Consider the following 25,166-nt stretch of genomic DNA (forward strand, 5'->3'; position numbering starts at 1 on the left):
TACACTGAATTGTCAATTTTTAATACTTAGCGTCTAAAGATTTAGTTTATAATTACACAGGTCTTCTTTAATATATTTTAGGAGTAAACTCTTTTTTTGCAGTAATTTCTATCCATTTAACCACTCACTGGGCTGGTTTGCATGACTGAACAGTCCACTATGGCTGCAGTACGTGTAAGCAGCCATTTCGATATTCAACAGCTGGCCACACAACTTGTCATGTCATGCAAACCTGGGAAGCGGAGGTTGTATGAAGGTTAAACAACCCTCGCCTAAACCAACAACGAAGTGTGAGTTATGCAAGTTTGCGGAGCCTGCCCAACATGCACTGCAGCCTACCATCATTTTCGATCATTTGAGCTGGGTCTCAAACTAGATCTATTCCATACTGTCTGAAAAATTACTGCTTGGTAAGGTATTTTCAGGCTAAACACATCTGAATCTTTAGGATAAGTAAAGTCAGTAAAGAGTACTACAAATCTTATAGGGTTTAATTATACTTTCAAGAATACCTGGACTAATGCCAACTGAAGCTTTTCTTTAGGAATTTCAGTTCATTGTTTTACCATTTGCACCCACCACATTTTAAAGGTATTTGATATCAGTCCCATATTTTCTGGAATAATCCTGTTCTGCCTCATAGATATGAACACCTAAAATGGTGCACTACAGAAAAATGCTATCCGTATTTATATAACTTTAAGGAATTAAACTATTGCATACATTTTGAAGGAATATATATGCAGGCAGCCCCAGCTAAGTGCTATCTACTCTGTTTGTCAAGTATTCAGACAAACATAAGCATATGTCATACTATGTGTTTGAATCAATTTTAGAATATCATTAGAAATTCTGGGGGAGCAACTTAAAGCCTTAAGATGGAGTGGAGGAGGCGCACAGAACTAAATGGGTTAGGCTCAACTAAGGGTCATAGAAATTTCAGATTACACCTAGGACTGCTGAGACAAACACATAATGGCCAATTCTCCCATTTTTGAAAATATAGTAAAGGGGAAAATAGCAGTTTATATATTAGCAAAGGTGGAGATAAATTTTGAGTGTTGCACTATGTAAAAAATATTAACAGAAGCCAAATTGGGTGGTGTTAATTAGTGATTGTAGAGAAGAAAACCCTCAGAGAATGAAGTTCCATCTTCAGGTGCTACTTAGGGATATAGGACATAGGAAGCTGCCTTATACTGAGTCAGACCATTGGCCCATCTAACCCAGTATTGTTGACACTGACTGGCAGTGGCTCTCTAAGGTTTCAGGCAGGAGTTTTTCCTAGCTCTACCTACAGATGCTGGGGATCAAACCTGGAATCTTCTGCATGCAAAGCAAATCCTCTACCACTGAGCTACTTACTCCCACCAGTTGTAGACTCCTACTCCTGAATGGCTAAATTAACCTGACTGTATATTTTTAAAAATGAGGGAAACACCCATTACATTTCTGTCTATCCCAACAGTCCTAGATGTAACCCGAAGCCTGCATGACACCTACTAGAGCCTAATCAATTTAGGTCTGTGCCTCCACTCCATATTAAGAGATAATGCAAACTTCATTGCATCAATACCAAGTCAGCCCTTTAGCCCTTCCTGTTCCTGCCCCCTGCTTTTTGCAACATCTTGCCTGATGAAAAGATCTAAGGATCTTGAAAGCTTGCCTACAATTCTGGGCATATTTGGTTCGCCCTAATAAAGGTATTGCCTGACCACATGTTTTAGAATTTTTCTTATGAGTCAGCATGGCTTACTTTGTTTTATATCTTCCACATCCAACTCTCCCCCCACCAAGTGTTTATCAACCTTGTGAGACAAGACCCTGAGGTGGGGCTCCTGTGTTTCCTCGGTTATTTTTATTTATTTATTTATCATATTTATACCCCGCTCCTCAGCCAAAAAAGGCTCTCGGAGTGGCTTACACTTAGCAAAAAAGACAGTCCCTGCCCTCAGGCTTACAGTCTAATAAAGACATGACACACAAGGAAAAGGAGTTCAGGAGGGAAGAGGTAAAGAGAGAGAGAAATTAAGTGGATTGGGAAAAGGGCTGATGGGATTGTCCTGCTCCCGAAAGAGGGGAGTCCAACTGGAGCAGGCCCCGATGTTTCCTCGGCCTGCTCCTGTGCCCTCGGTCTTTCTTCTTCCCCACAGGGCCAAGATGGCAGTTTGCCCTGTGGGGGTGGGGGAAGAGTCCAACAGGAGCAGGCCCCGATGTTTCCTCGGCCTGCTCCTGTCCCCTCGGTCTTTCTTCTTCCCCACAGGGCCAAGATGGCAGTTTGCCCTGTGGGGGTGGGGGAAGAGTCCAACAGGAGCAGGCCCCGATGTTTCCTCGGCCTGCTCCTGTCCCCTCGGTCTTTTTTCTTCCCCAAAGGGCCAAGATGAAAGTTTGCCCTGTGGGGGTGGGGGAAGAGTCCAACAGGAACAGGCCCCGATGTTTCCTCGGCCTGCTCCTGTCCCCTCGGTCTTTTTTCTTCCCCACAGGGCCAAGATCCCATTTGGATTGGTCCAAGAGGCTGATTAGTATCCCAGTCTCTCCCAGTAAGTTCAGCTTAGTATGTTCAATCTTTTGCCACCAGTGATCCCTTGTGACAGTAGTACCCTATTCTCTCCCCACTTTTTTTCATCTTCAGACCAACATCAAGATGACCATCCGTAAGCAGCTTCTATATAGCCACTCTCAATTCTGGGTTACTATAAAGCATTTAGGGTCTATACTATGGAGTAGATGCCCATTAGACGGAGCCCTCTGTCCATCCTATGCCCTCCTAGCAAGAGCCTTGCAGGGTGGGAGGAATACTAGAGAATTTTCCAGCCCCGGTTCCTTTCAGCCATCTAACTCAATTACTTTGCTATGGGCAGGGAAGTTAAGTGGCTAACGATCCAACAGATTCACATCCTCTATCCTCTCACGGTTCCACACCCCAAATGCCCATGACCTCCCATCTCAAGGCTGCAATGCTGCCCTCAGGAGAAGTGGCTGGGATGGACTGTATGGTGTGGGGAGTTCCACAATTGGAACTCCTCTTCTGAGGTGGGAATTTTGTCTTTGATCTTGGGTGAGGAAATATACAGCATACTATGGCCACTCAGACTTTGTCTAGGGACTACAGGATTGCTCTCTTAGAATTCTTGCTCTTTTGACTACATGCAAGAATATCTCAACCACACACAAAGCACCAACTCCTTCCTGGATCAATTAGAATATTGTTCACTTTGCATAAATGGCCTGGCTCATTTTTCCTCTGTCTTTGGGCCAAGTAGTATATTTTTATCCAGCAGCTGAAAATACTTGTCAGACGCATTCAAACATAAATGTTATAATATTCTAGGCATTCTTAAATGTTCAGATTTGTCCACATAGAAAAGAAAGCCCTGAAGTCTGAGGTATTTGCTCTCACTGCTAAAAATATATATTCTATTCATGATATGCAAACAGGATTTGGAAAAGCACCAGAGCCTCCATAGGCCTAAACTGGCACACCTAAGTCCTAGGTCACTCTCACACAAACCCAAACTATCAAGAAAGCTAACCCTGAGACAAATTGGTTTCCCTAAAATTTATAATCCCTAAATTTATAATGCAATATCATTTACAATAGGGGTCCGCAGCTCACTCCAAGACTTACTTTTCTTTTTTTATTATTAACTCAGGAGCGTTATGCTGCTGTGTTAACTACAGCTAAGGATTTTTGGTTGTTAAATGTTTAATCCATTTTCTTTTGAAACAATTATCAGTGAATCTGCCTTTTGTCTCTGCACTCAAGAATATATTCTCTCTTATCTGAATCCCTAGGATAGCCTTCTTCCTCTTCATCCATTGCCAACCCCAGATGCGCTCTGCATACCTCATGGCACTTGCTGTCTGGACCCTCAGCTAAGCTTTCTTTCTTTCTTTCTTTCTTTCTTTCTTTCTTTCTTTCTCTGTTCCTAATTTTGACTCTTGCCTCACCCCACAGTTCTCTCTGCACTCCATCTGAATGTAAGAGCAGCCTTGCTAGGTCACATAAAGGTCCATCTAGTCCAGTGTTCTGTTTCCAACAGTCCCCTGCCAGAAGACTCCAAGAAAAGCCTACAAGTAGGGTTATGAAGGCAGCAGGCTCTTCCCATTTGGCCCCAGCATCTGGTATTTAGCAGAACCATGCATCTGTTTAGCTACTATGGCTAATGGATTTTATTTATTTATTTATTTATTGAATTTATATACCGCCCCATAGCCGAAGCTCTCTGGGCGGTTTACAAAAGTTAAAAACAGTGAACATTTTTTTTTAAAGTATACAAAATTTAAAACCATCAAAAAATATAAAACCAACAGTATAAAACAATATCCATTTTAAACAACAACAGTTCTGGGGTCCATTAAAAAACAAACAAACTTCGCATATGTTGTTAAAAGCTGTTAAATGCCTTGACCTGGCGCCAAAAAGATAATGTTGGCGCCTGGCGAGCCTCATCGGGGAGATCATTCCATAATTGGGGGGCCACCACTGAAAAGTCCCTCTCCCTTGTTGCCATCCTCCGAGCTTCCCTCAGAGTAGGCACTCGGAGGAAGACCTTAGACCTTAGATATTAGACCTATCCTCAATGAACCATCTACTCCTTTTAAAAGTCATCTAAGCTAGTGGCAATCACATCACCTTGTGATACGGAACTTGACAAGTTAATTATGTGTTGAGACAAAAACGGCTTCCTTTTGTCTGTTCCGACCTCCTGTCAAACTGTTTCATTTGATGAAACTGGGTTTCGAATTCCAATATTACGGGAGAGGAAGAAAAAAATAATCTACCTACTGCACACTATTTGCTATTTTATGTGACATGCCTTCACATCAAATCATCTTTCTTCCAACTTACAGATGCAGACACGCTTTAGCAATCATAAGAAACATGCTCCAATCCTTTGATAATTTTTTTTTGCCTGAATCTATGACATCCCTTTTGTAAATGAGGTGATTAGAAGTTTACACTGTATTCCAAGTTTGGCTAGGCCATGGATTTATATAAAGGTATTACAATACTTAACATTTTCAAACCTTTTCCAAAATAATTTCTAATATGGAATTTGCCTTTTTTAAAAAACACATATATTGACTTCTTCAGCAAGCCATCCACCACAACCCCAAGATCAATTTCCTGGGTAGTTACAACCAGTTCAGGTTCCAGTAAGATATATGTGAAGTTTCTGTCCCAATGTTCATCTTTTATACTGAATCTCATCTGCCATTTAATTGACCATTCACCCAATTCAGAGACATTCTTTTGGTGCTCTTCACATGTTGTTTGAGATGTCTCTGTCCTGCATACTAAAGCAGCAGCCAAGTTTGTGAAAGATAAACTTGGTTAGCACACTGTTCAGTCCATTTCCAGACCATTTATGAATAAGTTCCTTCTCTTTTTCATTCTGTACCCCACAGTGATCATACTTTTCAGAGCCACAACAGGTCTCTGCTTCCCCATCTATTACCCCTCCTTTTCTTTCATCCCAGAGTTTTCCTGTACTTCCAGATATGTTACCCATCCCTTCCTCCTTCACAAGTTAGTGGCAATAGCACACATGGCTTTTACTGTCACAGCAATTCACATACTAAAGAAGTCTGGCTGCAACAGAGGCAGTATCTACTCTACTGCTTTAAAGTGCTTTATAACAGTTTTGACAACTCTTGGGGCCCAGGACACACTCCATATACAGTTTTCAAAATGTTTTCAAAGTGCTTTAAAGCGCTTTAAAGCAGTAGTGTAGATCCCCCCTCTGGCACCAACCAAACCCTGCATTGCTAAATCCAGGGAGGGAAAAACAGCACAGAATATAACACAAGCATTCTTCCCTTCCTGCCTGCACTCTTGATGAGCATGCAGGGGCACAGATATCCCCACAAAGAAGTGGGAAAGACCACAAACAATACAGGTTTTGAATTGACCCAAGGGCAAAAGAGGGAGCTGCAATCACCTTCAAGCCTTATGTTGTGCAGGCCTGATTTAGGGACATTAATCTGCACCAAAGTGGAGAGCAAGTCAATCAAAGACCAACAGCTAAAAGTCTTGTCAACCTTTTTTTTAAAAAAAAGTAATGCAGTTGGTGATGCATTTTAATGCAATATTATAAAAGCTATCTGAAAAGTAAACATTACTTATATACACTGTTATACATATGATTGAAAACCATTTTAAAATGTTTATATTGAAGTTGAAAATATATTGCAATTTTTAGAAAAAGTAGGGAGAAATGATACATACATGACTGTATTAATACCTGCCAGTTGTTGGAACATTTGTAGACTACAGCCCACAATCAACTCTCTTCGAGTTGGAGGATACGTCAGCATTCTGTAGATCACAGGCCCAGCTTCAAACAAACAAACAAATATATTAAGTCAGTATGTCCATTTATGACAAGTGCCTGCACAAACCCTATTTATATCATACATACTTACTATGGATACCAGCTTAAACTGAAAATAAATAGCTATTTACTACAAAGTAAATGATCTTGAAATGTTGCTGTTTTGTTACTCAAGTCAATGAAATAAAATGGTCAAACCTTTGGAAGACGAAGAGATATCAAAAGGTGAGCACTTCAGATTTAATGTAAAGCACAAGAAGGATAGTGGAAGTGATCTCATGAATCACTAGTGACATCACATCCAAATCAAACTGAATGATACAGAGACTAAACAGCCCTCATCTCCCACTAACGTTGCCTGATTTATAATATATTAAAATCCTTGCTAAGAATGAACCTAGAACTAGGCCCATGTATTCACAAAAGATTAAATGCATAATATTCATAGTAAAACACTATTTGTAAATTATTCAAAATCAATATTCATTGTGGAGAAACCATATGTGACCTATGGGTTTTCCTATTCACTCCTCAGAATTATTCTTTACCCGAGTGTTAATTTTGACATTAAAAAGATAACAGATAGCTTACATGTGGAGAAAGTGAAACTTGTAAATTAAAAGTAAAGGTAATTATGCCTCAAATTTAGACCTCTCAGCATGCTTTTCACTTATTGTTCTGTTCATTTATTCATTCAGTATTGGGCAAAAGGTGGGATAATAATAATAATAATAATAATAATAATAAGAAGAAGAAGAAGAAGAAGAAGAAGAAGAAGAAGCCGCCGCCGCCAGGAATAAGGCAAGAATTCTCTTTATTCAGATTGGAAAGGCTAAATCTTCCACTGAACTAGCGTACGAAGCTGTTATTTAATTGTTAATTAAAAAAAAGCTGTGGAGTGCTTACAGTTAAACAAGTGCATTTTATGTAAGAAGACAAAGTGTAATTTTTCTCCAAACTGCATTCGAAATATATTTCCTTCAAAATATAACTCCAAATTAATGCCAAAAGGGGGAGACAAAACTTTGCCCATTAATAACCAAGTACAGGAATGCAGGGCAAGATGTGTGTTTTGATAGATGGGGACATTAAGTACCATAGGATAATGATGATGATGATGATGATGATGATGATGATGATAATAATAATAATAATAATAATAATAATAATAAGTTATATCCTGCCTTTTGTCCAATGCTGGGCCTCAAGGCGGCATTACAAAATTTAAAACCTATACATTTAAAACCTATAAATAGAAATATATGACGTTAAAAATATATTAAATATATTCCAATATGAAAATATTTGAACATTTAAAATGGCAGTTTAAAAGTCCATTAGCACAGACAGAGGTCCCAACTATTCACCAAAGGCCTGCTGGAACAAAAAGTCTTTGCCTGCCTCTTAAAACACATCAAGGAGGGAGTCAGTCTAGCTTACCCCGGAAGAGAGTTCCATTCACATGTATAACGTAAAAGTACTAGTTTGCTCTACTAATGTTTTGAGATACAAAAATGGCCAGTTTACAGCTTTGACTCCAAGCAGCTCTATTTTAAAACCAAATATAGCTCTTGGCCTATTTTACCAATGGGAGCAATTTACTTCAGAACCACAATTTTATTCTGTCTAGGAAGAACCATGATATATTACTATGCTTGAAACCAATTTATCACTGAATAAAATCCAATAAAGTTCCCCTACACAAGAAGGAAAGCAATACTAAATTCCAAAACACGTCAGTAACAGCACAGGAAAAATTCCTTTTATTTTCATAAAATGCTTTACTAACCAGGGACACTAAATTGCCTATCCGATGTGTAATTTTCAAATTACATCTGCGGTCTCTAAAGGTTTGAAAACCATAAAACTAAGCACCATTTTCTCTCTGAAGAATTTCTTCATGTGGGTTGCTATTAAATACAGTTTATCATGACACAAAGCCAGGAGTTTAAACAACAATCCTTTCCCAACTGTACGAAGAATATGCATCTTCAATAAGGCATTCCAAAAAGTTTGTTCATCTCAAAACTTCCTAAAAGACTTAAATACCCTTAAGAGGCGGGAGTTGAGCCCCAACACATTGAACAACCCCTTTGCACCCACAGTTTTCAGCACCAAAAGAAACCTATTTCACAACAATCCTAGGTGCCATTAAGAAAATGTGTTAATTTATAACAATTAGTGGCAAGCGTAGAGCATATCTTGGCAGATGCCAAGAAAGATATCCAAGGGTGTATTGGTGCCTTGTGGGTACCACACTGCCAACTTCTGAACTAGGTACTTTGCCATCCTGCCATAAAGAGTAGTTTGCTAATTTCTTATAAGGACATGGCTTTTTTTTAAAGGAACAGAAATCCTTCAAGTTAGCCAAACTTCTATCAAATTATAAAATCCAGACACATCGCTGAAAACATACACTTCTCTTCAGGTTCAATATCTGAATAGTAGTCAGTAGGAACTTCCCAGAAACCAACCCCACCCACCCCCAGATGATTAAAAAGGCCCTTTCAATTTTACCTCAGCAGTTCGAGAGCCACTAAAAGAAATGGGCTCCCTATGACCTTCACCAGCAACTCTAAGGCACATTATACTTCTCCATGTAAACAAATATCTGGGGGAAATTGTCTGGAACTACTCAAATGCATTGTCACTGAGGGAAGCAACCTCTGTAACTTTTCTATCACTTTTATTCCTCCTGCAACAGAATTCCAAGAAGCTCTTTACGCCTGAGAATATGGATAGAGATCAAGTGGTGGCAGTTCTTACAAGTTCGGTGACAGCGTGAAATATGATTAGCTTACCCTAGCAGCCTCTGGAACCCTAACAACGGGATTTAATTAGAAGTGGCATGTAGTCTCAGAACTGATAACGGAGATAGTGCAAGCTAATAACGCGCAGTGAATAAGACGCTGAAGTGTGAACCATGTAGCCCTAGATTAAATCTCACCTCAGCCATGATGACCTCACTAGATGGCCTTAAGGCAAGCTGCTGTCTCTTAAGTTTTAGCCCTCCCATCTGCAATATTGGGATAATAATGTATATATGAAGTGTTTTCCATGCATGAGTAACTTGCTTCCTGCAGAGGAAGAAGCCAGCCCTAGACTGCGATACAAGATGCAGACAGATCTCCTGCAGCACTGCCTCTACGTGCAAAGAAAGAGTGGGGAGGATGTAATAAGGCTACTGAGCCCTATCAGGATCCTTTATATGCAGGTGCTGCCCAACATTCTTCTTCTACTACTACTACTCCTCTTCCTCCTCCTCCTCCTCACTGTATATAGATAGGCATCAATATATACACCAGAAAGTTAGGCATCTCTCTAGTTCCCATTTAGCAGGTTTCAAGAACTAGCATTCCCTGGCAACACTGTGGGCAGTCAAATGAAAGTATTCAAACATATTCAAAGCTTTACCAATATTTTTTTTATTTGAAGACTACTATCTGTATTCATTATGGCACTAAATTAAAATGTTCCTATTCGACCAGGCATTTTGAGAATTTAGAAGTTTTAAAATTGAATTAAGTTTACAATCTAAACCCATTTTAGATTGATTTTTTTAATTATTTGCTAGTTTTGTATTATTCATGACTCTGCTTAGATTTTACAGTTAGATTATATTTCTCTTATCGTTTTATGTACAACGCTCAGGGTTGTCTTTGGAGATGGAGCAGTATAGATGCCGCCCCATTGTAAATATTTTCTTTTTTAGAATGAGTTTTGGTTAAGAGAGTTAATTCTCTTGAAAGCGGCTATCATTGTTTATTGGTGTCTTTAATCTTTGTGTTTTTATGATATTGTTCTATAATTGTTTTTAATTGAGGTCTTTTCAAGGAAAGGCAGCACAAAAATGTTATAAATAAGGTGGCTCCAGAGGCTGTTATACCAACTTGTGATAGAAAGTAATTTATGCACTCTCTGTTCATTCCACAATGGAGAGTCCAGGCAGTTACGAGGCCTCGATGAGGAGAATTCTGTTTCCCTCTAAAAACAAATTGCTTTACTCTGCCTCCACTACTAGAGGTCGGATGAGATTCCTTGGCTAAGGCCCTCTGCATGGAAATTACATTATAGGGGTTCCTACTGTACTTGACAAATCTGGGCCCCATCGATACAGAGCAATTCAATTTAAAACGGCATTAGATGTTTTTTGTGGTTTAAATTTTTGTGAACCGCCCAGAGAGCTTCAGCTATTGGGCGGTATAAAAAATGAAATAAATAAATAAATAAATAAAATTTTCATCCATTCAGATTTGCTTCTCCCTTGGCACATGCAGCCAATTAAAGCAGGTTACAGATAAGAAAAACCACTTTCGCAAGGCAGACTGCATGAGCAACCCCCAATTTCATGTACTTTTCTCCCTTCCTGTGCTGAGTAAGTGCTGTTGAAGACAATGTGATTTACTTCTGAGTAGACATGTTTATCTGGGCTGCTTTCAACTAGTTGCCCCTTGAGGTCATTAATCTTATGCAAATATGTGCACCCCAAACCAATGTATGGGGGATGCATAATCAACTTGCAATGCACACAGAATCCAGCTCCCTTTTTCTTTCTTCTTCTGGGGGGATTCTGATGTGGTCTGAAGGGAGGGGCTGGGAAGGACAGATCCCTGCAGAGATCCATATCAGCAGTCAGTCCAAAACTAACCAAACAGTGATCTGTCCATGACAATAGAGTCACGTGTAACTCATCCACAGCACAAGCTCCACCAGGACAGAAAAGCAAATCGAGAGGGTGTCCTGCTGCAGGCATAGGGTTAGATATTAGGGCCAGTTATACATACTTTTATTTCATTTTACCTGCATGTGCAACACAGTTTTAGCAAGCTACTAAAATTTAAGGTTCTTAAAAAGAATAACCAGCGTAATAATTTAATCAGATGCCTCATGCCAAGCAGAAAAGCATATGTTGATTTACTTCCATCCATTTCAACATATGGTATTGCATGCCACACAAATTATACATGTTTATGACTTTTTTTCTCCTCCAATATATCTGAAAATGTCCCCACACTCAGTAGCACAAGATGAAGGCAATACCCAGTGGACTGCCTCCCATAAGGGCATGAGAGAAGTCCATTTCTGGATTCCATCACTGGGATTTCAGGATTACAAGAATGCACCTAAATACTGATTGAGTGGCATGCTTTAAAGCAGAGGGGGGAAACCTATGGCCCTCCAGATGTTGTTGGATTCAACTCCCTTCATCTCTGGAGCCCAACAACATCTGGAGGGCCACAGGTTCTCCAGCCCTGCTGCAAAAGGAGAAAAACAATGGGGAGAGAAGGGCTAAGCTTAGTTAGTGACTCCATTATTTTATCAGTTAGGGTGCAATCCTATGATATCTGTGCTCGATACTCATAAGCCTCCGAACTCAGAGATCTATGAGGATCCAGTGCAGAGCAGCAGGAGGAGCAGAGTCGACTTCTGCTCTGCACTTTAGCTAGACAGGCCTTTTCACTCATCTGGTTGGGGTGCTATGGAGGGAGGGGGAAAACGTTGGAGAGGCCTGGGGATACTGCATAAGCCGTCATCCCCAATTCCCTCCACAGAAATTCCCCCTTTACTGACTCTCCAATGTTGCTTTTAACTCCCTCTTGTACATGGATGGTGCTGTTTGGGCTGCATAAGAATCCACACTCAGAGAATGAGTTTGTTATTAATGTATAGGTTTCATCTGAAAACCTTGATTTTATTCAGCTATGTTCAGTCAATCCACCTCAGTGTAAACTGTCTACTTCTAATATAGTAGAAGTAGACAGGATAAAATTACACACAAATGTAAGTACTTTCTCAAGCTGAACTGGCAGATTTCTACTTGCATTCTGCCTCTGAACTGAAAGTTGATCTCTTGATAAAACCTAAAGATGAACTCAAGTTCTTTATTCAGTATAACCCGAGGAACAATGGAGTACTAGATTTTTATGGATGAGCTGCAAATCTCTCAAGGTGCCTGCCTCACATTATTCCACCTCACATTATGGCAGGGGGATGATCAAAGTTTTCCCACACAGCCTGACTTTTCAAGATGATTCACACAGCCTGAAAGGATACATTCAGAAAAAATAAGATATTATCAAACCATACTACAATATGAAGATTCAGGTTTAAGAATCAAAATTGTATTTTTGGGAAAAGGTAAACAAAGACTCTTATAGATATGAAAACATACCCTGAGGATAAAAGCAAATGTTTTCTTTTGTCACATAGAATTTTATCAAAACTCTTGCTGATACTGATTTTGAATAAGTTACATAAACTTGTAATATTGGTTAATTCTCTCATCCTTAACTTGTCTTTTCTATTCACCCGAGTCATAGTTGGGGGAAAGCATGAAAAGAGGAAGCAGGAAGGGTGGGTGCGGAGGGGGAAGAGGCTGTAGGAACCATTCTAAGTAGCCTAGAGAACCAGATATTTCATCTATTTCCAGAGTTGGTTGGTTTTTACTTAATGGTGGGTGTTAAGAGTCACATACATGTTCACAATGAGATTCAATGGACCCTCAGTTTCCTTAGCAAGTTGACAAGAAGTATGTTTTCATCTCAGACCATAATGTCCTGGGAGGGCATTCCACCACTGAAGAGGCCCTCTCCTTAGCAGCCCCCAACCTCCCTTCATTTGGCACAGGGATATGAAGGAAGACCTCTGAAGATGATCTTATGGGCCAGGAAAGTATATATGTTATGGAATAATCCTTCAGGTAGCCTTGCACCAAGCTGTTTTAAAGTTTTGCAAGTTCATACCCACACTCTGAATTGGGCCAGAAAATGGAAGCCATCACAAATCAAGAAGCACTGGCATAATATGATCGCATAGGTTGTCACTGGAAATCACCTCAGCTCTATTATGCTATGCTTTCTGACTGCAAATTGATACTAATATGCTATTAGTCATTAATTTTTTCCCCAGCACATCTACTTACATACTCAAAATTATAGTTATAAAACATTTCTATTTCAGTAGCTTCCAAAGAAACCAACCACACTAATCTTCACTGGAATGTGTGAAAGGTAATATGATCATGGTAGTAAATGGAAACGTTCAAAGGCATCCAGGGAAGCTTGATTTTAGATTAACTATTCAAAGTACTGGTTGTCTTTGAAACATTCAATAGAAATGTCACATCTAATTTTATTCTTTACTATTTACTTGCTGGAAACTGCTGTTTAAGTCAAACACCCGAACTAAAAGGCACTTGTCTCACCCCAGTGGCCTACATTTAAAGGCACAATCTGAAACTTATTGCCACAGTTATGCAAATTGAAAGCATGTTCAGCACTACAATTTACACATTGTCTCCAATAATGCAGAAGGATATATGACTGCAATGTTAGAGTTGCTAAGTACTTTATGTTGAGGATAAAGCCAGTATTGCTTTTAGTCACTAAGGAAAAACAGCTTGGCAAATGTAGATTATTTTTTTAATGGACAACGGTAACATTTCCCCCCCAGTATCTGAAATAAGATAATAGTGACAAGAGATATACAAGGAAATAAGAATATCACTGATATCTGCTCAGGATTAACAAGAATTTATTTCATATGTCTTCCCATTTTGAAATTCAGATTTCCTGAGCAAACATGCATTCTAACTGTAAGTGGAACATATTTGTGAGTTTCAGTCATAACATAAAACCATAGTTTGTGCTAAACATAGTTGAAAACCCACACCATGGTTTGAACATCCAAACATATGTAAGGCAAGCCATGATTTAGAACTGTTTTTTCCCCCATTTCCATCTATTCAGCACTCAACTTCATACATTCATAATGTCACTTCCGTTTCCACAGTGCAGAAGCCTCTCGATACAGAAGCTTCCATTCCCATGATGCAGTAGGCTACTAAGATGGAGCAATGGCCCTAACATTTGAATCCAATAGTCTATGAATGCAAGCCAGTTTCAAAATGGTTTCAGAACCTGGTTTGTCAGTAGACTTGAGCTTAGACATAGGGCTAGTTTGGACATCATGGTAAGCCATGACACTGCAGAAACTGTGGCTTACCATTTACGAGCAGTGTATTGGCAACTTTCCATCCATGGTTTGTTTAGAAAAAGAAGCCAAACTATGCTTTTTACTTTTTGCGGTTTGTACTTCTAAAGAATTCCAAATGATCGTGAAGGTGGCAGCCTGCTGGTACACGCTGCTTGGTCACTTCTGCTTACAGTGCAGTGGCTAAACAAACCACAGATCATCCTTCCATGATTTGTTTACAATCATGTGTGAACCAAGAACTTTGGCTTGTGTCTCCGCCGACAAGCTAGAACCATAAGCCATAGTTTGTTGTTGACTTATGACTCTGGCTTCTCTGGAGAGAAACAAGACAGAGTTCCTAGTGAACAACCACATATGAAAGGGCAATACACACCAGCATGTTGCATGGTTCCCCTGGAATCCTGGCTTATCACTAGGCCAATGTGAGATATAGTGATGCTTATATGGTGGACCATTCACAAATATACAGAAACTATCACTTGACGATGCACTTATCAAGTGATGACCATGCATGTGTAAATCACCATTGATCTTGCTAAGGTGTATAGTTAGTATTATCTAGGAAAATAATTGAAGCCTAAAAATGCACAATATCTATTTAGATATTGACATGCATAAAGATTTAACATTTAAAGTGTTACAATATTGTTATCTACTTTACCATTTTTTATTTTTTTTAATAACAATTCAAAAATGCCAGTTTATGGAAGGTTCTAAATACACCTACTTTTAAAAAACCTTTTCAGATCTCATATTTCTGGAAAGATGTTATTAAAAATATTATTTTAATAAATCTGTACTTTTTCTAAGGTTTTAGCTATGTCTAAACATTCTATTACTTGCTCTCCATCTACAAATGTTACAGGCTCCAAGGTTACTGGGAAAATATTGTTTTCCCAATAGCCTAGTTCCATTGTCATAGCAACAGAAGCTAAATACTATGAAGCACAATCTTTTTGAAATAAAATGTGAATAAAGATGTGCTACATAGGAATTTATTAAGTGATATACTATTAATGCCATCACAACTAATTTGGCTTTATCTAAGGTTAACACTCCAAATCCTTTTCTCTTAGAACAGATAATTTGCTGATATAAAAAAACTGTTAGAAGAACATATTCCAATTTAGTCATAATCACTGAAGGTGCAAAAAATACCCGAACAATGTAATTTGAGCTTTGGTTCCAATATTTAGAAGCAATCCTTTTTTCTTTTACTGCAACAATAATTGTTTAGCATATTGTTGAAACTGTTCATATTCCAGGCCATGCTGTAAAATAAATAAATACTGTATATATTTAATCATCAAAACCCCTGCCAGTTTAAAAGACCAGAATGTAAGGCTCTCACACCTTGGTCCAAACTCCACAAAGGTAGGAAATTTGAAGCTAAGACTGATGATGCCTTATCTGACGTGCCCCATGATCAGTCATGATGTTGCACTTCCAACTTAACTTCCATGCACCCACACTTTCCTGGGTCTTTCAGACCCAAAACTAGATTGGGAGGCTTTGATGAAAACTGTCCTCATGTTTTTACCAATGTCCCAAGAGCAAGAAATATATTTACAAATCAAAGTTTAGTAGCCAGGACTAACCATTCCAAAACTTCTTGGAACACCAGGGACATTCTTTCACTTCTTTTTGTAGGATATAAGAATTTAAGAATTATACATTAATTAATGGAAGTTCATCTTCTTCCCTATTTTCCTCCCATAAAACTTTCCTTCTCTCCCTCTCACTGTGTATAAAACACACACACACATCCATCATTGAAAAAATGGGAAAGTTCCTCCTACATGGTCAAGTACCAATTATTATCCCGAATTTCTCTTCAGCTACTGCAAACTTCACTAAGAAAAATGTAATTGTTTTAAACAATTCCCTGGTACAGTACCAATAAAACATCCCTTTTTAGGAAGCTAGTTTCTACCGTCAATGAGATCAAACCATCAAAGATAGATCATATTCTAATAAAAACATACTATAGTCCTTAAATACAATAATTTCACACCTCTGGATTGCAGTTGACAGCAAAATGGTAGTGGTGCCAACATGAATTCTGAGGTTTGTGAAAAGTGTGAATTGATATGCAAAATCACTGAAAGGCTACCTTCCAAGTCATGTTCTCAAAATAGATGTCCAAGTTCATATGCTTGCTGTGCAACTTCCAAAACGAACATCTGTATAACTGGAAATGCAAACTTTGCTCCTTTGGATAGCAAATTAATGACATTTGGGATAGTATACCTCTAGATGACTGTTGTTTGCCTTCTAAACTACTTATAGTTTGCCTTAAGTGTTACAAAAAGTTGAGATTAGGTTGGCTACTTATTCATCACCAAAAGAGAGAAAATGCATCACCCAAAAAAGAGGGCAAAGGAAGACATGATTTTCATAAAAATCACATAAGTTGTTCATCATCAGTTTTCCACAACCCCACTGTCACCTCTCCATGCCATATTCTCCATCCTGTCCTCATGGTTTATCTGCTTTGGGAGGATGATAATTTCACTTGCATTTTCTGCCTCCTTAGGGTGGGTGTGGTGTTACAGTTTGTGAGCCTTAACTCCCAATTTCCCTGCTTTTTGGTGCTTGGTTGAAAGCTCTAGAGCCTTAATGTTGTTTTATAAACCATAGGTTTTTTTGTTTAATGAATAGATGATATTCAACACTGTTCGATTTTGCAGGACTGATATAAGCTACACTCTCTCAACTATAGCTGTCCCTCACCTTTGCCTGGATATCTGAAAATGGGGATAACAAAATTAGATACTTGCATTGGCAAGATTTTTTTTTTGTAAAGTTTACAAACATTTAAAAACATGCATGAAATGTGACACAAATTACATTTCTTTCTAATGAAGGGCAAGCAGCACTCATATCAAATGACCTGCCCCACATTATCATTTTTAAGAGGCAACTTGGTGTCTTATCTTTTAATTTAACTATATGTTAAAACAGCCTTTCAAAATGCTGCTACATGGTGACAGCCCAATATATTAGCAAGTAATAAATATCCACATAAAGCAACAGAAATTCTGCCTACCTGCACCAACTTCTTTTTCTTCTTCTATGTTATTCTTAATACTGTCATATTCTTCATCTATTGTCTGATTTCCACGCATCCGAGACAAAATTCTACGTGCTTTTTGAGTCTGCCCTTTCTGTATAAGCCAACGGGGACTTTCAGGAAGAAAGAGAAAGCCAAGAAACTGTATGACAGCTGGAATTGCTGAGAGGCCCAGCATATACCTGGAAAGAAACACAAGTCTCTTTAATGCAGATTTATCAAGATTCTCTTCACAGACAGCAAGGATTTAAAACCTTAGCCTATTTCTGAACCCATTCCATATTTTTTTCTAAATAAATCAGATAGAGGTAGTATAGTTTATATTCCAAGATTTCTGTAGCAGACAGTTTAAAGAAATCTTGAATACATTTTCAGATGTTCTATGCAGACATAATGTTAACATTTTATTCTTTGCAGATCAGCTATGTTGGTAGCATAAAGTTAGCCCAGGTTGATCCAAGATATAGAATGCACACGATCCAGGCTGATTTCAGACAATTAGAAAGCATTCACCCCTTAGTATGGTGTTCACCAATTGCAAAATGCACCCAGTTGGCTTGAAATTTTATTGGTACATTGCCCACAGCTAGAAGTAACTGAAGGCAGCCCTTCATCAACCATATTTCCTTTAATTAGGGGAGGAAGCCAGGGGAATCATAGAATAGCAGAGTTGGAAGGGGCCTACAAGACCATCGAGTCCAACCCCCTGCTCAATGCAGGAATCCACCCTAAAGCATCCCCGACAGATGCTTGTCCAGCTGCCTCTTGAAGGCCTCTAGTGTGGGAGAGCCCACAACCTCCCTAGGTAACAGATTCCATTGTCATACTGCTCTAACAGTCAGGAAGTTTTTCCTGTTGTCCAGCTGGAATCTGGCTTCCTTTATCTTGAGCCCGTTATTCCGTGTCCTGCACTCTGGGAGGATCGAGAAGAGATCCTGGCCCTCCTCTGTGTGACAACCTTTTAAGTATTTGAAGAGTGCTATCATGTCTCCCCTCAATCTTCTCTTCTCCAGGCTAAACATGCCCAGTACTTTCAGTCTCTCTTCATAGGGCTTTGTTTCCAGACCCCTGATCATCCTGGTTGCCCTCCTCTGAATATGCTCCAGCTTGTCTGCATCCTTCTTGAATTGTGGAGCCCAGAACTCGACGCAATACTCTAGATGAGGCCTAACCAGGGGCGAATAGAGAGGAACTAGTACCTCACGTGACTTGGAAGCTATACTTCTATTAATGCAGCCCAAAATAGCATTTGCCTTTCTTGCAGCCGTATTACACTGTTGGCTCATATTCAGCTTGCGATCTACAACAATTCCAAGATCCTTCTCGTTTGTAGTATTGCTGAGCCAAGTATCCCCCATCTTGTAACTGTGTATTTGGTTTCTATTTCCCAAATGTAGAACTTGGCATTTATCCCTATTAAATTTCATTCTGTTGTTTTCAGCCCAGCACTCCAGCCTATCAAGATCACTTTGAAGTTTGTTTCTGTCTTCTGGGGTATCAGCTATCCCATCCAATTTTGTGTCATCTGCAAATTTGATCAGCGTTCCTTGCACCTCCTCGTCCAAATCATTAATAAAAATGTTGAAGAGCACTGGGCCCAGGACTGAGCCCTGCGGTACCCCACTCGTTGCCTCTCCCCAGTTTGAGAAGGTTCCATTGATAAGTACTCTTTGAGTCCGATTCTGTAGCCAACTGTGAATCCACCTAATAGTTGTTCCATCTAGCCCACTTTTAGCTAGTTTGTTAATCAGAATATCATGGGGCACTTTGTCAAAAGCTTTGCTGAAGTCAAGATATATGACGTCCACAGCATTCCCACAGTCCACAAGGGAGGTTACCCAATCAAAAAATGAGATCAAATTAGTCTGACAGGACTTGTTCTTGACCAATCCATGTTGGCTTCAAGTGATCACCGCACTGATTTCAAGGTGTTTACAGATTGACTTCTTTATAATCTGCTCCAGAATTTTCCCAGGGATGGATGTCAGACTGACTGGTCTGTACTTTCCAGGTTCCTCCTTTTTGCCCTTTTTGAAGATAGGGACAACGTTAGCCCTCCTCCAGTCGTCCGGTACCTAACTGTCTTCCATGATTTTGCAAAGGTTCTGAAGCCTTTAAAGAAAACCAAACTTCCTGATTCCACAGTTTTAGGCAAACTATGCTTTACTTTCCGATTATCCTCTAAAAACAGCATAGGATCTGGCCTCCCTCTACTTCCCTATGATTAAAACATTGATCAGGCAATTCCTCTATTGCACTTTTGTTTTTGAAAAATAAAGCGCCTCACATGCTCAACCAAATGGCTAAACTGTCTTAACATGCAGAAAGCCGTTCAGGAGAACTCTATGCTAGTCTAATTGGGATGTTACTGTCTCATAGAGCAGGATTGCTCCTGAAAGTGCTTCCAGTACTCCGATTACTGGAATATCCTCATTCATGCTAGAAATCTTACATTATATTTGCTATAAGAGTACAATACATGTACAATACATGTTGGGTAATCATGGATTGAAATTTGTACATGGAGCCAAGTAAATAGGCCACAAAAATCTTCCCTGCTTCTAAAAACCCAAAGATTGCTACTTGGAAAGCTATTCTTCTCTTCATTTGGCCACATGCTCCAATCAGCAATGCGCATATAACCAAATTATCCAAAGTGTAAGCAGTTCTCCTCACTAAAGGGGCAAACCAAATAGGCATGAAGGAATCAAAGGCAAGATATACACAAATAAAGAGCCAATTTAAAATCCATGTGGTTTTGTATATTGCAAATAGTACCAATGTTCTTAATATTTTTAAATGTGTTTAATGTTTAATCTTGTATCATTTTCATACGTTTGATGTTGTTGTGTAATGTCTGGTGCTTGTTTTTCTTTTGGTTATTCTGTGTGCGTATTTTTTGTTTATTTGGTTTTATGGTTGTAAGCCGCATTAGCCAATTGGGCAACATTTTATTTATTTATTTCATTTATATCCCACCTTTTTTCCTCCAAGAAACCCAAGGTGACGTACATAATCCTCATCCTCCTCTCCATTTTATCCTCACAACAACAACCCTGTGAGGTAGGTTGGGCTGAGAGGCTGTGACTGGCCCAAAGTCACCCAGTGGGTTTCCATGGCTGAGTGAAACTCAGATCTCTCCAACACCTCAGCCACTACATCACATTGCACTTTTAAATGCAACATATTTGGGGGAGGTCTCTAATACCTTTGGAGGCTTTCCTCCTTTTTATGACTATTCATGGGGGACAGCAGAATTCCACACTTAGGAGTACTAATGACATTGATAAGAAAATAAGGTGTGTGTTATGTACATTAAAAAGAAATAAGTGTTACTGCAGCTTCACTTTGACTTAAAAAAAAATTCACACCAACCTCCAACCATCCTTTGGAAGATAACTGAAGGCTCCATCTATAACGCTCGCAAAGAACTGTCCTCCTGTGATGAAGAGTGTATTTATAGTAACTAATCTGCCTCTTAGGTGGGGTGGAGCAACTTCTGCAATGTATACTGGAACTGTCATAGAAGCAATGCCTACAAGAAAAAGAATTAAAATCGGTCATCAAAATGTACCTAACATTAAAAATAACGTCCTCAACATAATTATCTTTATTTACAATCAAAATATTTAATAAAACAAAGGACTCCTGGTGCTATTTATAAATACATAGCTTGACAACATAACTGAAAGAGATACAAAGTTATAAAAGTAGAAAAAATCATTTTGAAATCATGTGAATATATATGGAAAATTGTGCTGCAAGTTCAAATGTTTCAGGTCATTAGGGTAAGCAAAAGGACAATGAAGGTGTGGGGTGCAGATGTAAGATTTCTTTTGGGGAGATTTATATCACACCATTATATCTCATCAAGGCAACAAACATAATACAACTGAATAAGGAATAGAAAAAAGCCAACAAACAGCAGATAAAAAAACAATGAACAGGTGAAAACCCAATTAGCATGTATGTTCTACCATTCAGATGTACATAACAAGCACCAACATATATTATCAACTGACATTTCAAGCTTTCTGTTAAGTGGTGGGGTAGGGAAACACACACACACAAATCCACCTCAGATCAGTATCAATGAGGGGGTGCAATGGGAAACTTGTTCGTTTATAAAGTCAATAAATTTATATTGTTTAAAAGTATCAGGGTTAAATACCACCTTCAAGGAATTTTCCCTTATTTTTTGCCGACACTGAGTGCTTTGGTCTTTTTAAACCATATTTCATTCTATTTCTTTTCCTCTATCTTTTCTTGTATCTCACGTTACTATATTTCCTTCAGCCCTTTGTTTCCATAATTAATATCATATATATATATATATATATATATATATATATATATATATATATATATAGGATGTGAGGCCTTTAGTTGAGGATTCAGATATAAGCATCAATTGTTCAAATGCTGTTAAAGGTCTTGTGGCCTATTTCTGAACGATAGGGTTGGTATTAAAATGGAGTACCTGGAGTAATTGAAACCATTATGCCTTCCAGCTGGCCCTTCAGCTGTGGACCTGTTTTGGAAGTAGCTCCCTCAAATAAATGCTTTAACCTAAATAAACTGGCCTAATTCCATGTGTGAAAATGGGACCATTTGTCCTTCTCATAATATATGTTGCCATTTTCTCAATATTTTAAATAGCTGCAAAAATGGGTTAGTAATCACCTCCAAATCTTTTGCTTTGGAAATTGTACAGGGAAGACACTTGAACTTTATTTTTTATTATTCCTGTAGATTCCATATTTATCCAGTGGTGTTCTTTAGTCATATGAATTAGATTTATCAGCTGCCTAATTTGGAACACCTTAAAGTGTAGTTGTAAATTTAGTGTGCTTATTCCTCCATTTCAGGGGTGTCTATAGAAGGTTTTTTTTAATTAGGAATGAATTTCTTTATAATGTCCTGCCAAGTTTTTAACTATTTACCAGGGATTACAATTGACAAAACTTGAAAAAGGTACATGAATTTGGGAAGTATTGTCATTTTCACCACTTCCACTTTACTCAACCAAGAGAGGTTAACTTTGGTCTATTTTTTCATGTCTTTATTTGCTTAATTTAGGGGAAATAGTTTATTTTAATTAGCTTTGGGAGATTTTTTGTTATTTGATTACCCAGATAGGTTTGATGTATATAGTGTAAATTCGGTTTGTAAATTCATTTGGGAGGTTTTATTTAAGATAATATATAGGAATTCAATTTTTTTATTGTTAATTTGAAGACTTAATTCCGTTTGCTTTTAACAGAATTAGATGACATTTGCCAGCATAGCTGCTCCTTCTGAGAAGATAAAGGGCAGATTTGCACAATTATTTTCAGCTACTGTGGCTTAAATAAGCCACCATGGTTTGCGGCATGTGCTGGGCACCCATTCCATAACCCACCCCCTGTTTGTAGCTTGCGTTATTATCTGAACCTGGCAAGGATAGGTTATTGGTGTGATTAACAACCCACCCAGAATTCATGGGCTGTTTTAGATCAGGTTTGCACAATTACCACTGCTGACTGTGGCAATTTAAGCCACAGTGGTTTGTGGTAAGTGCCAGCCTCCCTTCTGAATATTCAAGCTGCAGTGGATGGCTTATTATGTTGTGCGATCCCAGCAAGAGAGGTTTATCCAAAGGTTAAACAACTCTTTCATGACTCTTGTTTTTGGAAAATGTGAGGGTTGTTTAGCCCTCATATAAGCCACCCGTGCCATGTTTGCACTACACAATAAGCCTCTGTGATTGCCTGCTGTGTTGTGAATATTCAAATTGGCCACCGGCACACACCACAAGCCACCATGGCTTAAGTAAGACACAGTGGGCTGTACTGATCATGCAAAGCAGATCTTAGGGTTGTGGGTGTGTTTTTAACCACACAAACAACCCACCCTAACAACCTATGAGCAGGGTTGGATTATGGAATGGGTGCCTGTGGGACCCAGCACATGTTGCTAATATTCTTCCCCCTACACAAGCAATAGAACAGAGGTTCAAAACTTCAATCGAGTCATGATTCTCTCCCTCCCTCTCTCCACCTTGGCATTTTCCACCTGTGGAAAAGTCAAAGCAAAGTAGCATATATATTTTTGCAGTCATATTGCCTTTTTGCAGCACTCTGAAGTACCAAATTGCACATAAAGCTTTAAGACTATATCCAGCTTTGGTTCTGGTCACTTCAGAAGGAATCCCACTTTGCTTTGTGGAGCCACAGAATTTCTCTGAAATAACGTGATACATCTTGGGATTTGGCAAATCCTATGCACATCTCCATTTAATATGATTCCTCATTGCATTTCAAAGTCTTCTATCATTCTTCTTCTGGAGTTCCGCTGATGGAAGTATAGCAAAGTGTTTTCCTTTAGACAGGATAGTACATTTCTGTCTAATACAATTTTTGTCTCATACAATACATTTTTTTCTGTCTAATACAAGTCATGGATAACCAACTTCCTTTGTAATTTATACAATTACAATTCCCCTCAAATATCCAATTTCCTCCATAAGCAGATGAATATTCTGATAAAAGGCTTAATGGTAATGTTATGCTTTAATTACATGGGTGAGGAAAATGTGGGCCTCCAGCTGTTGGAAGAGCGCAAGTCGCTCAACACCAAGGCAGAATAACCAATGGTGAGAGATGATAAGAACTGCAGTGAAACAACATCTGGAGGGCCACATGTTCCAAATCCCTGCTTTATAATTAGCCCTCTAATTGGCCTCTTACAGAAATCTCCAGTATTTTGTAAGGTCTTACTGTACTATTTTGAAATGTAGTTTTCTCCAATCAGCTTAGACTACAGAAATTTCTCTATCTTGTCTTTTGTACCCAGTTATAACTGTCCAAATAGGGGGAAATTGTGAATCAATGTGTCTAAAAGTAATTTTAAAAAACAAAAACAAATCCACCAGTATCAACTAAGGGTGCAATATTCAGTGACCACTTATACTTTTATATTTAGTATGATAGTCAACCAAATGACCAACACGCCTGCAAAGCACTTCCTTTATTAAACAGGATTTAAGAGCTGCCATTTTAAAAAACCACTAGCTGGTTTATATGGCTATATTTTTATATTGGGTTTTTCTAACTTGTGTCCCACATCAGAAACAAACACCTGGATTTACTAATGAGCTGTATTAGGGTGAACAATCTGAGGATCAGGTTCATAGCTTGAGTGCTATTTGATTTTCAGCAGTCCCTATATCTTCAGGCAGCAGCAGTGGCAAATTGTGAATCAGCGTGTCGAAAAGCAAAAAGCAAATCTGCTAGTCTTACATGCAAGGCAGCCAGAATATTTAGAGATTATCAGGTAGATGTTTACCAATCAAGCTTTCATTCATTTTACACAGGAGAAAAAAATTGAATGTGAACGCTTGGGCTCATGATCTGAATGAAAAGATGGTATCAAATCATTTGCTTCAGGCATGTATCAAAGATGACAGGCATAACATAAATTCAGTAGTTACTGTGATAAATCCAAATTCAAAAGCCAAACTAAAGTTTAGTAATCACAAATATGCTTGCCAATACATAACTTTAAAAAGATATTCACATGGTCTGTAATACTTCAAAAAGTAATCCCAACCTTTAATATTTGTCAGCTTTGGCAAGCTGCTGACACACCATGTCCTAATAGTATCAACTTCTTATGAGAGAAATACAAGAACTTAGTAATACATTTGTCATATCCAGCATACACAGAATGATTGAACACATCCACTAGCTCATGTTCCAGACACTGAGGTTGTGAAGATA

At 38.6% G+C, this 25,166-nt stretch overlaps 1 protein-coding gene across 1 annotated transcript in view; it reads right to left on the reverse strand.

The window, feature by feature from the left end:
- Positions 1-25,166, reverse strand: part of SLC2A13 (solute carrier family 2 member 13) — a 122,036-nt gene that overhangs the window by 74,452 nt on the left and 22,418 nt on the right. The window contains exons 2-4 of the mRNA XM_063134134.1: positions 20,782-20,941; positions 17,383-17,588; positions 6,233-6,341 (exon numbers count right to left, since the gene is read on the reverse strand). Coding sequence (XP_062990204.1) covers positions 6,233-6,341; positions 17,383-17,588; positions 20,782-20,941 — 475 coding nt within the window. The remainder of the gene's footprint in view (positions 1-6,232; positions 6,342-17,382; positions 17,589-20,781; positions 20,942-25,166) is intronic.

The sequence above is a fragment of the Elgaria multicarinata genome, chromosome 9 (genome assembly GCF_023053635.1).
Source record: "Elgaria multicarinata webbii isolate HBS135686 ecotype San Diego chromosome 9, rElgMul1.1.pri, whole genome shotgun sequence".
In the NCBI taxonomy this organism is placed as follows: domain Eukaryota; kingdom Metazoa; phylum Chordata; class Lepidosauria; order Squamata; family Anguidae; genus Elgaria; species Elgaria multicarinata.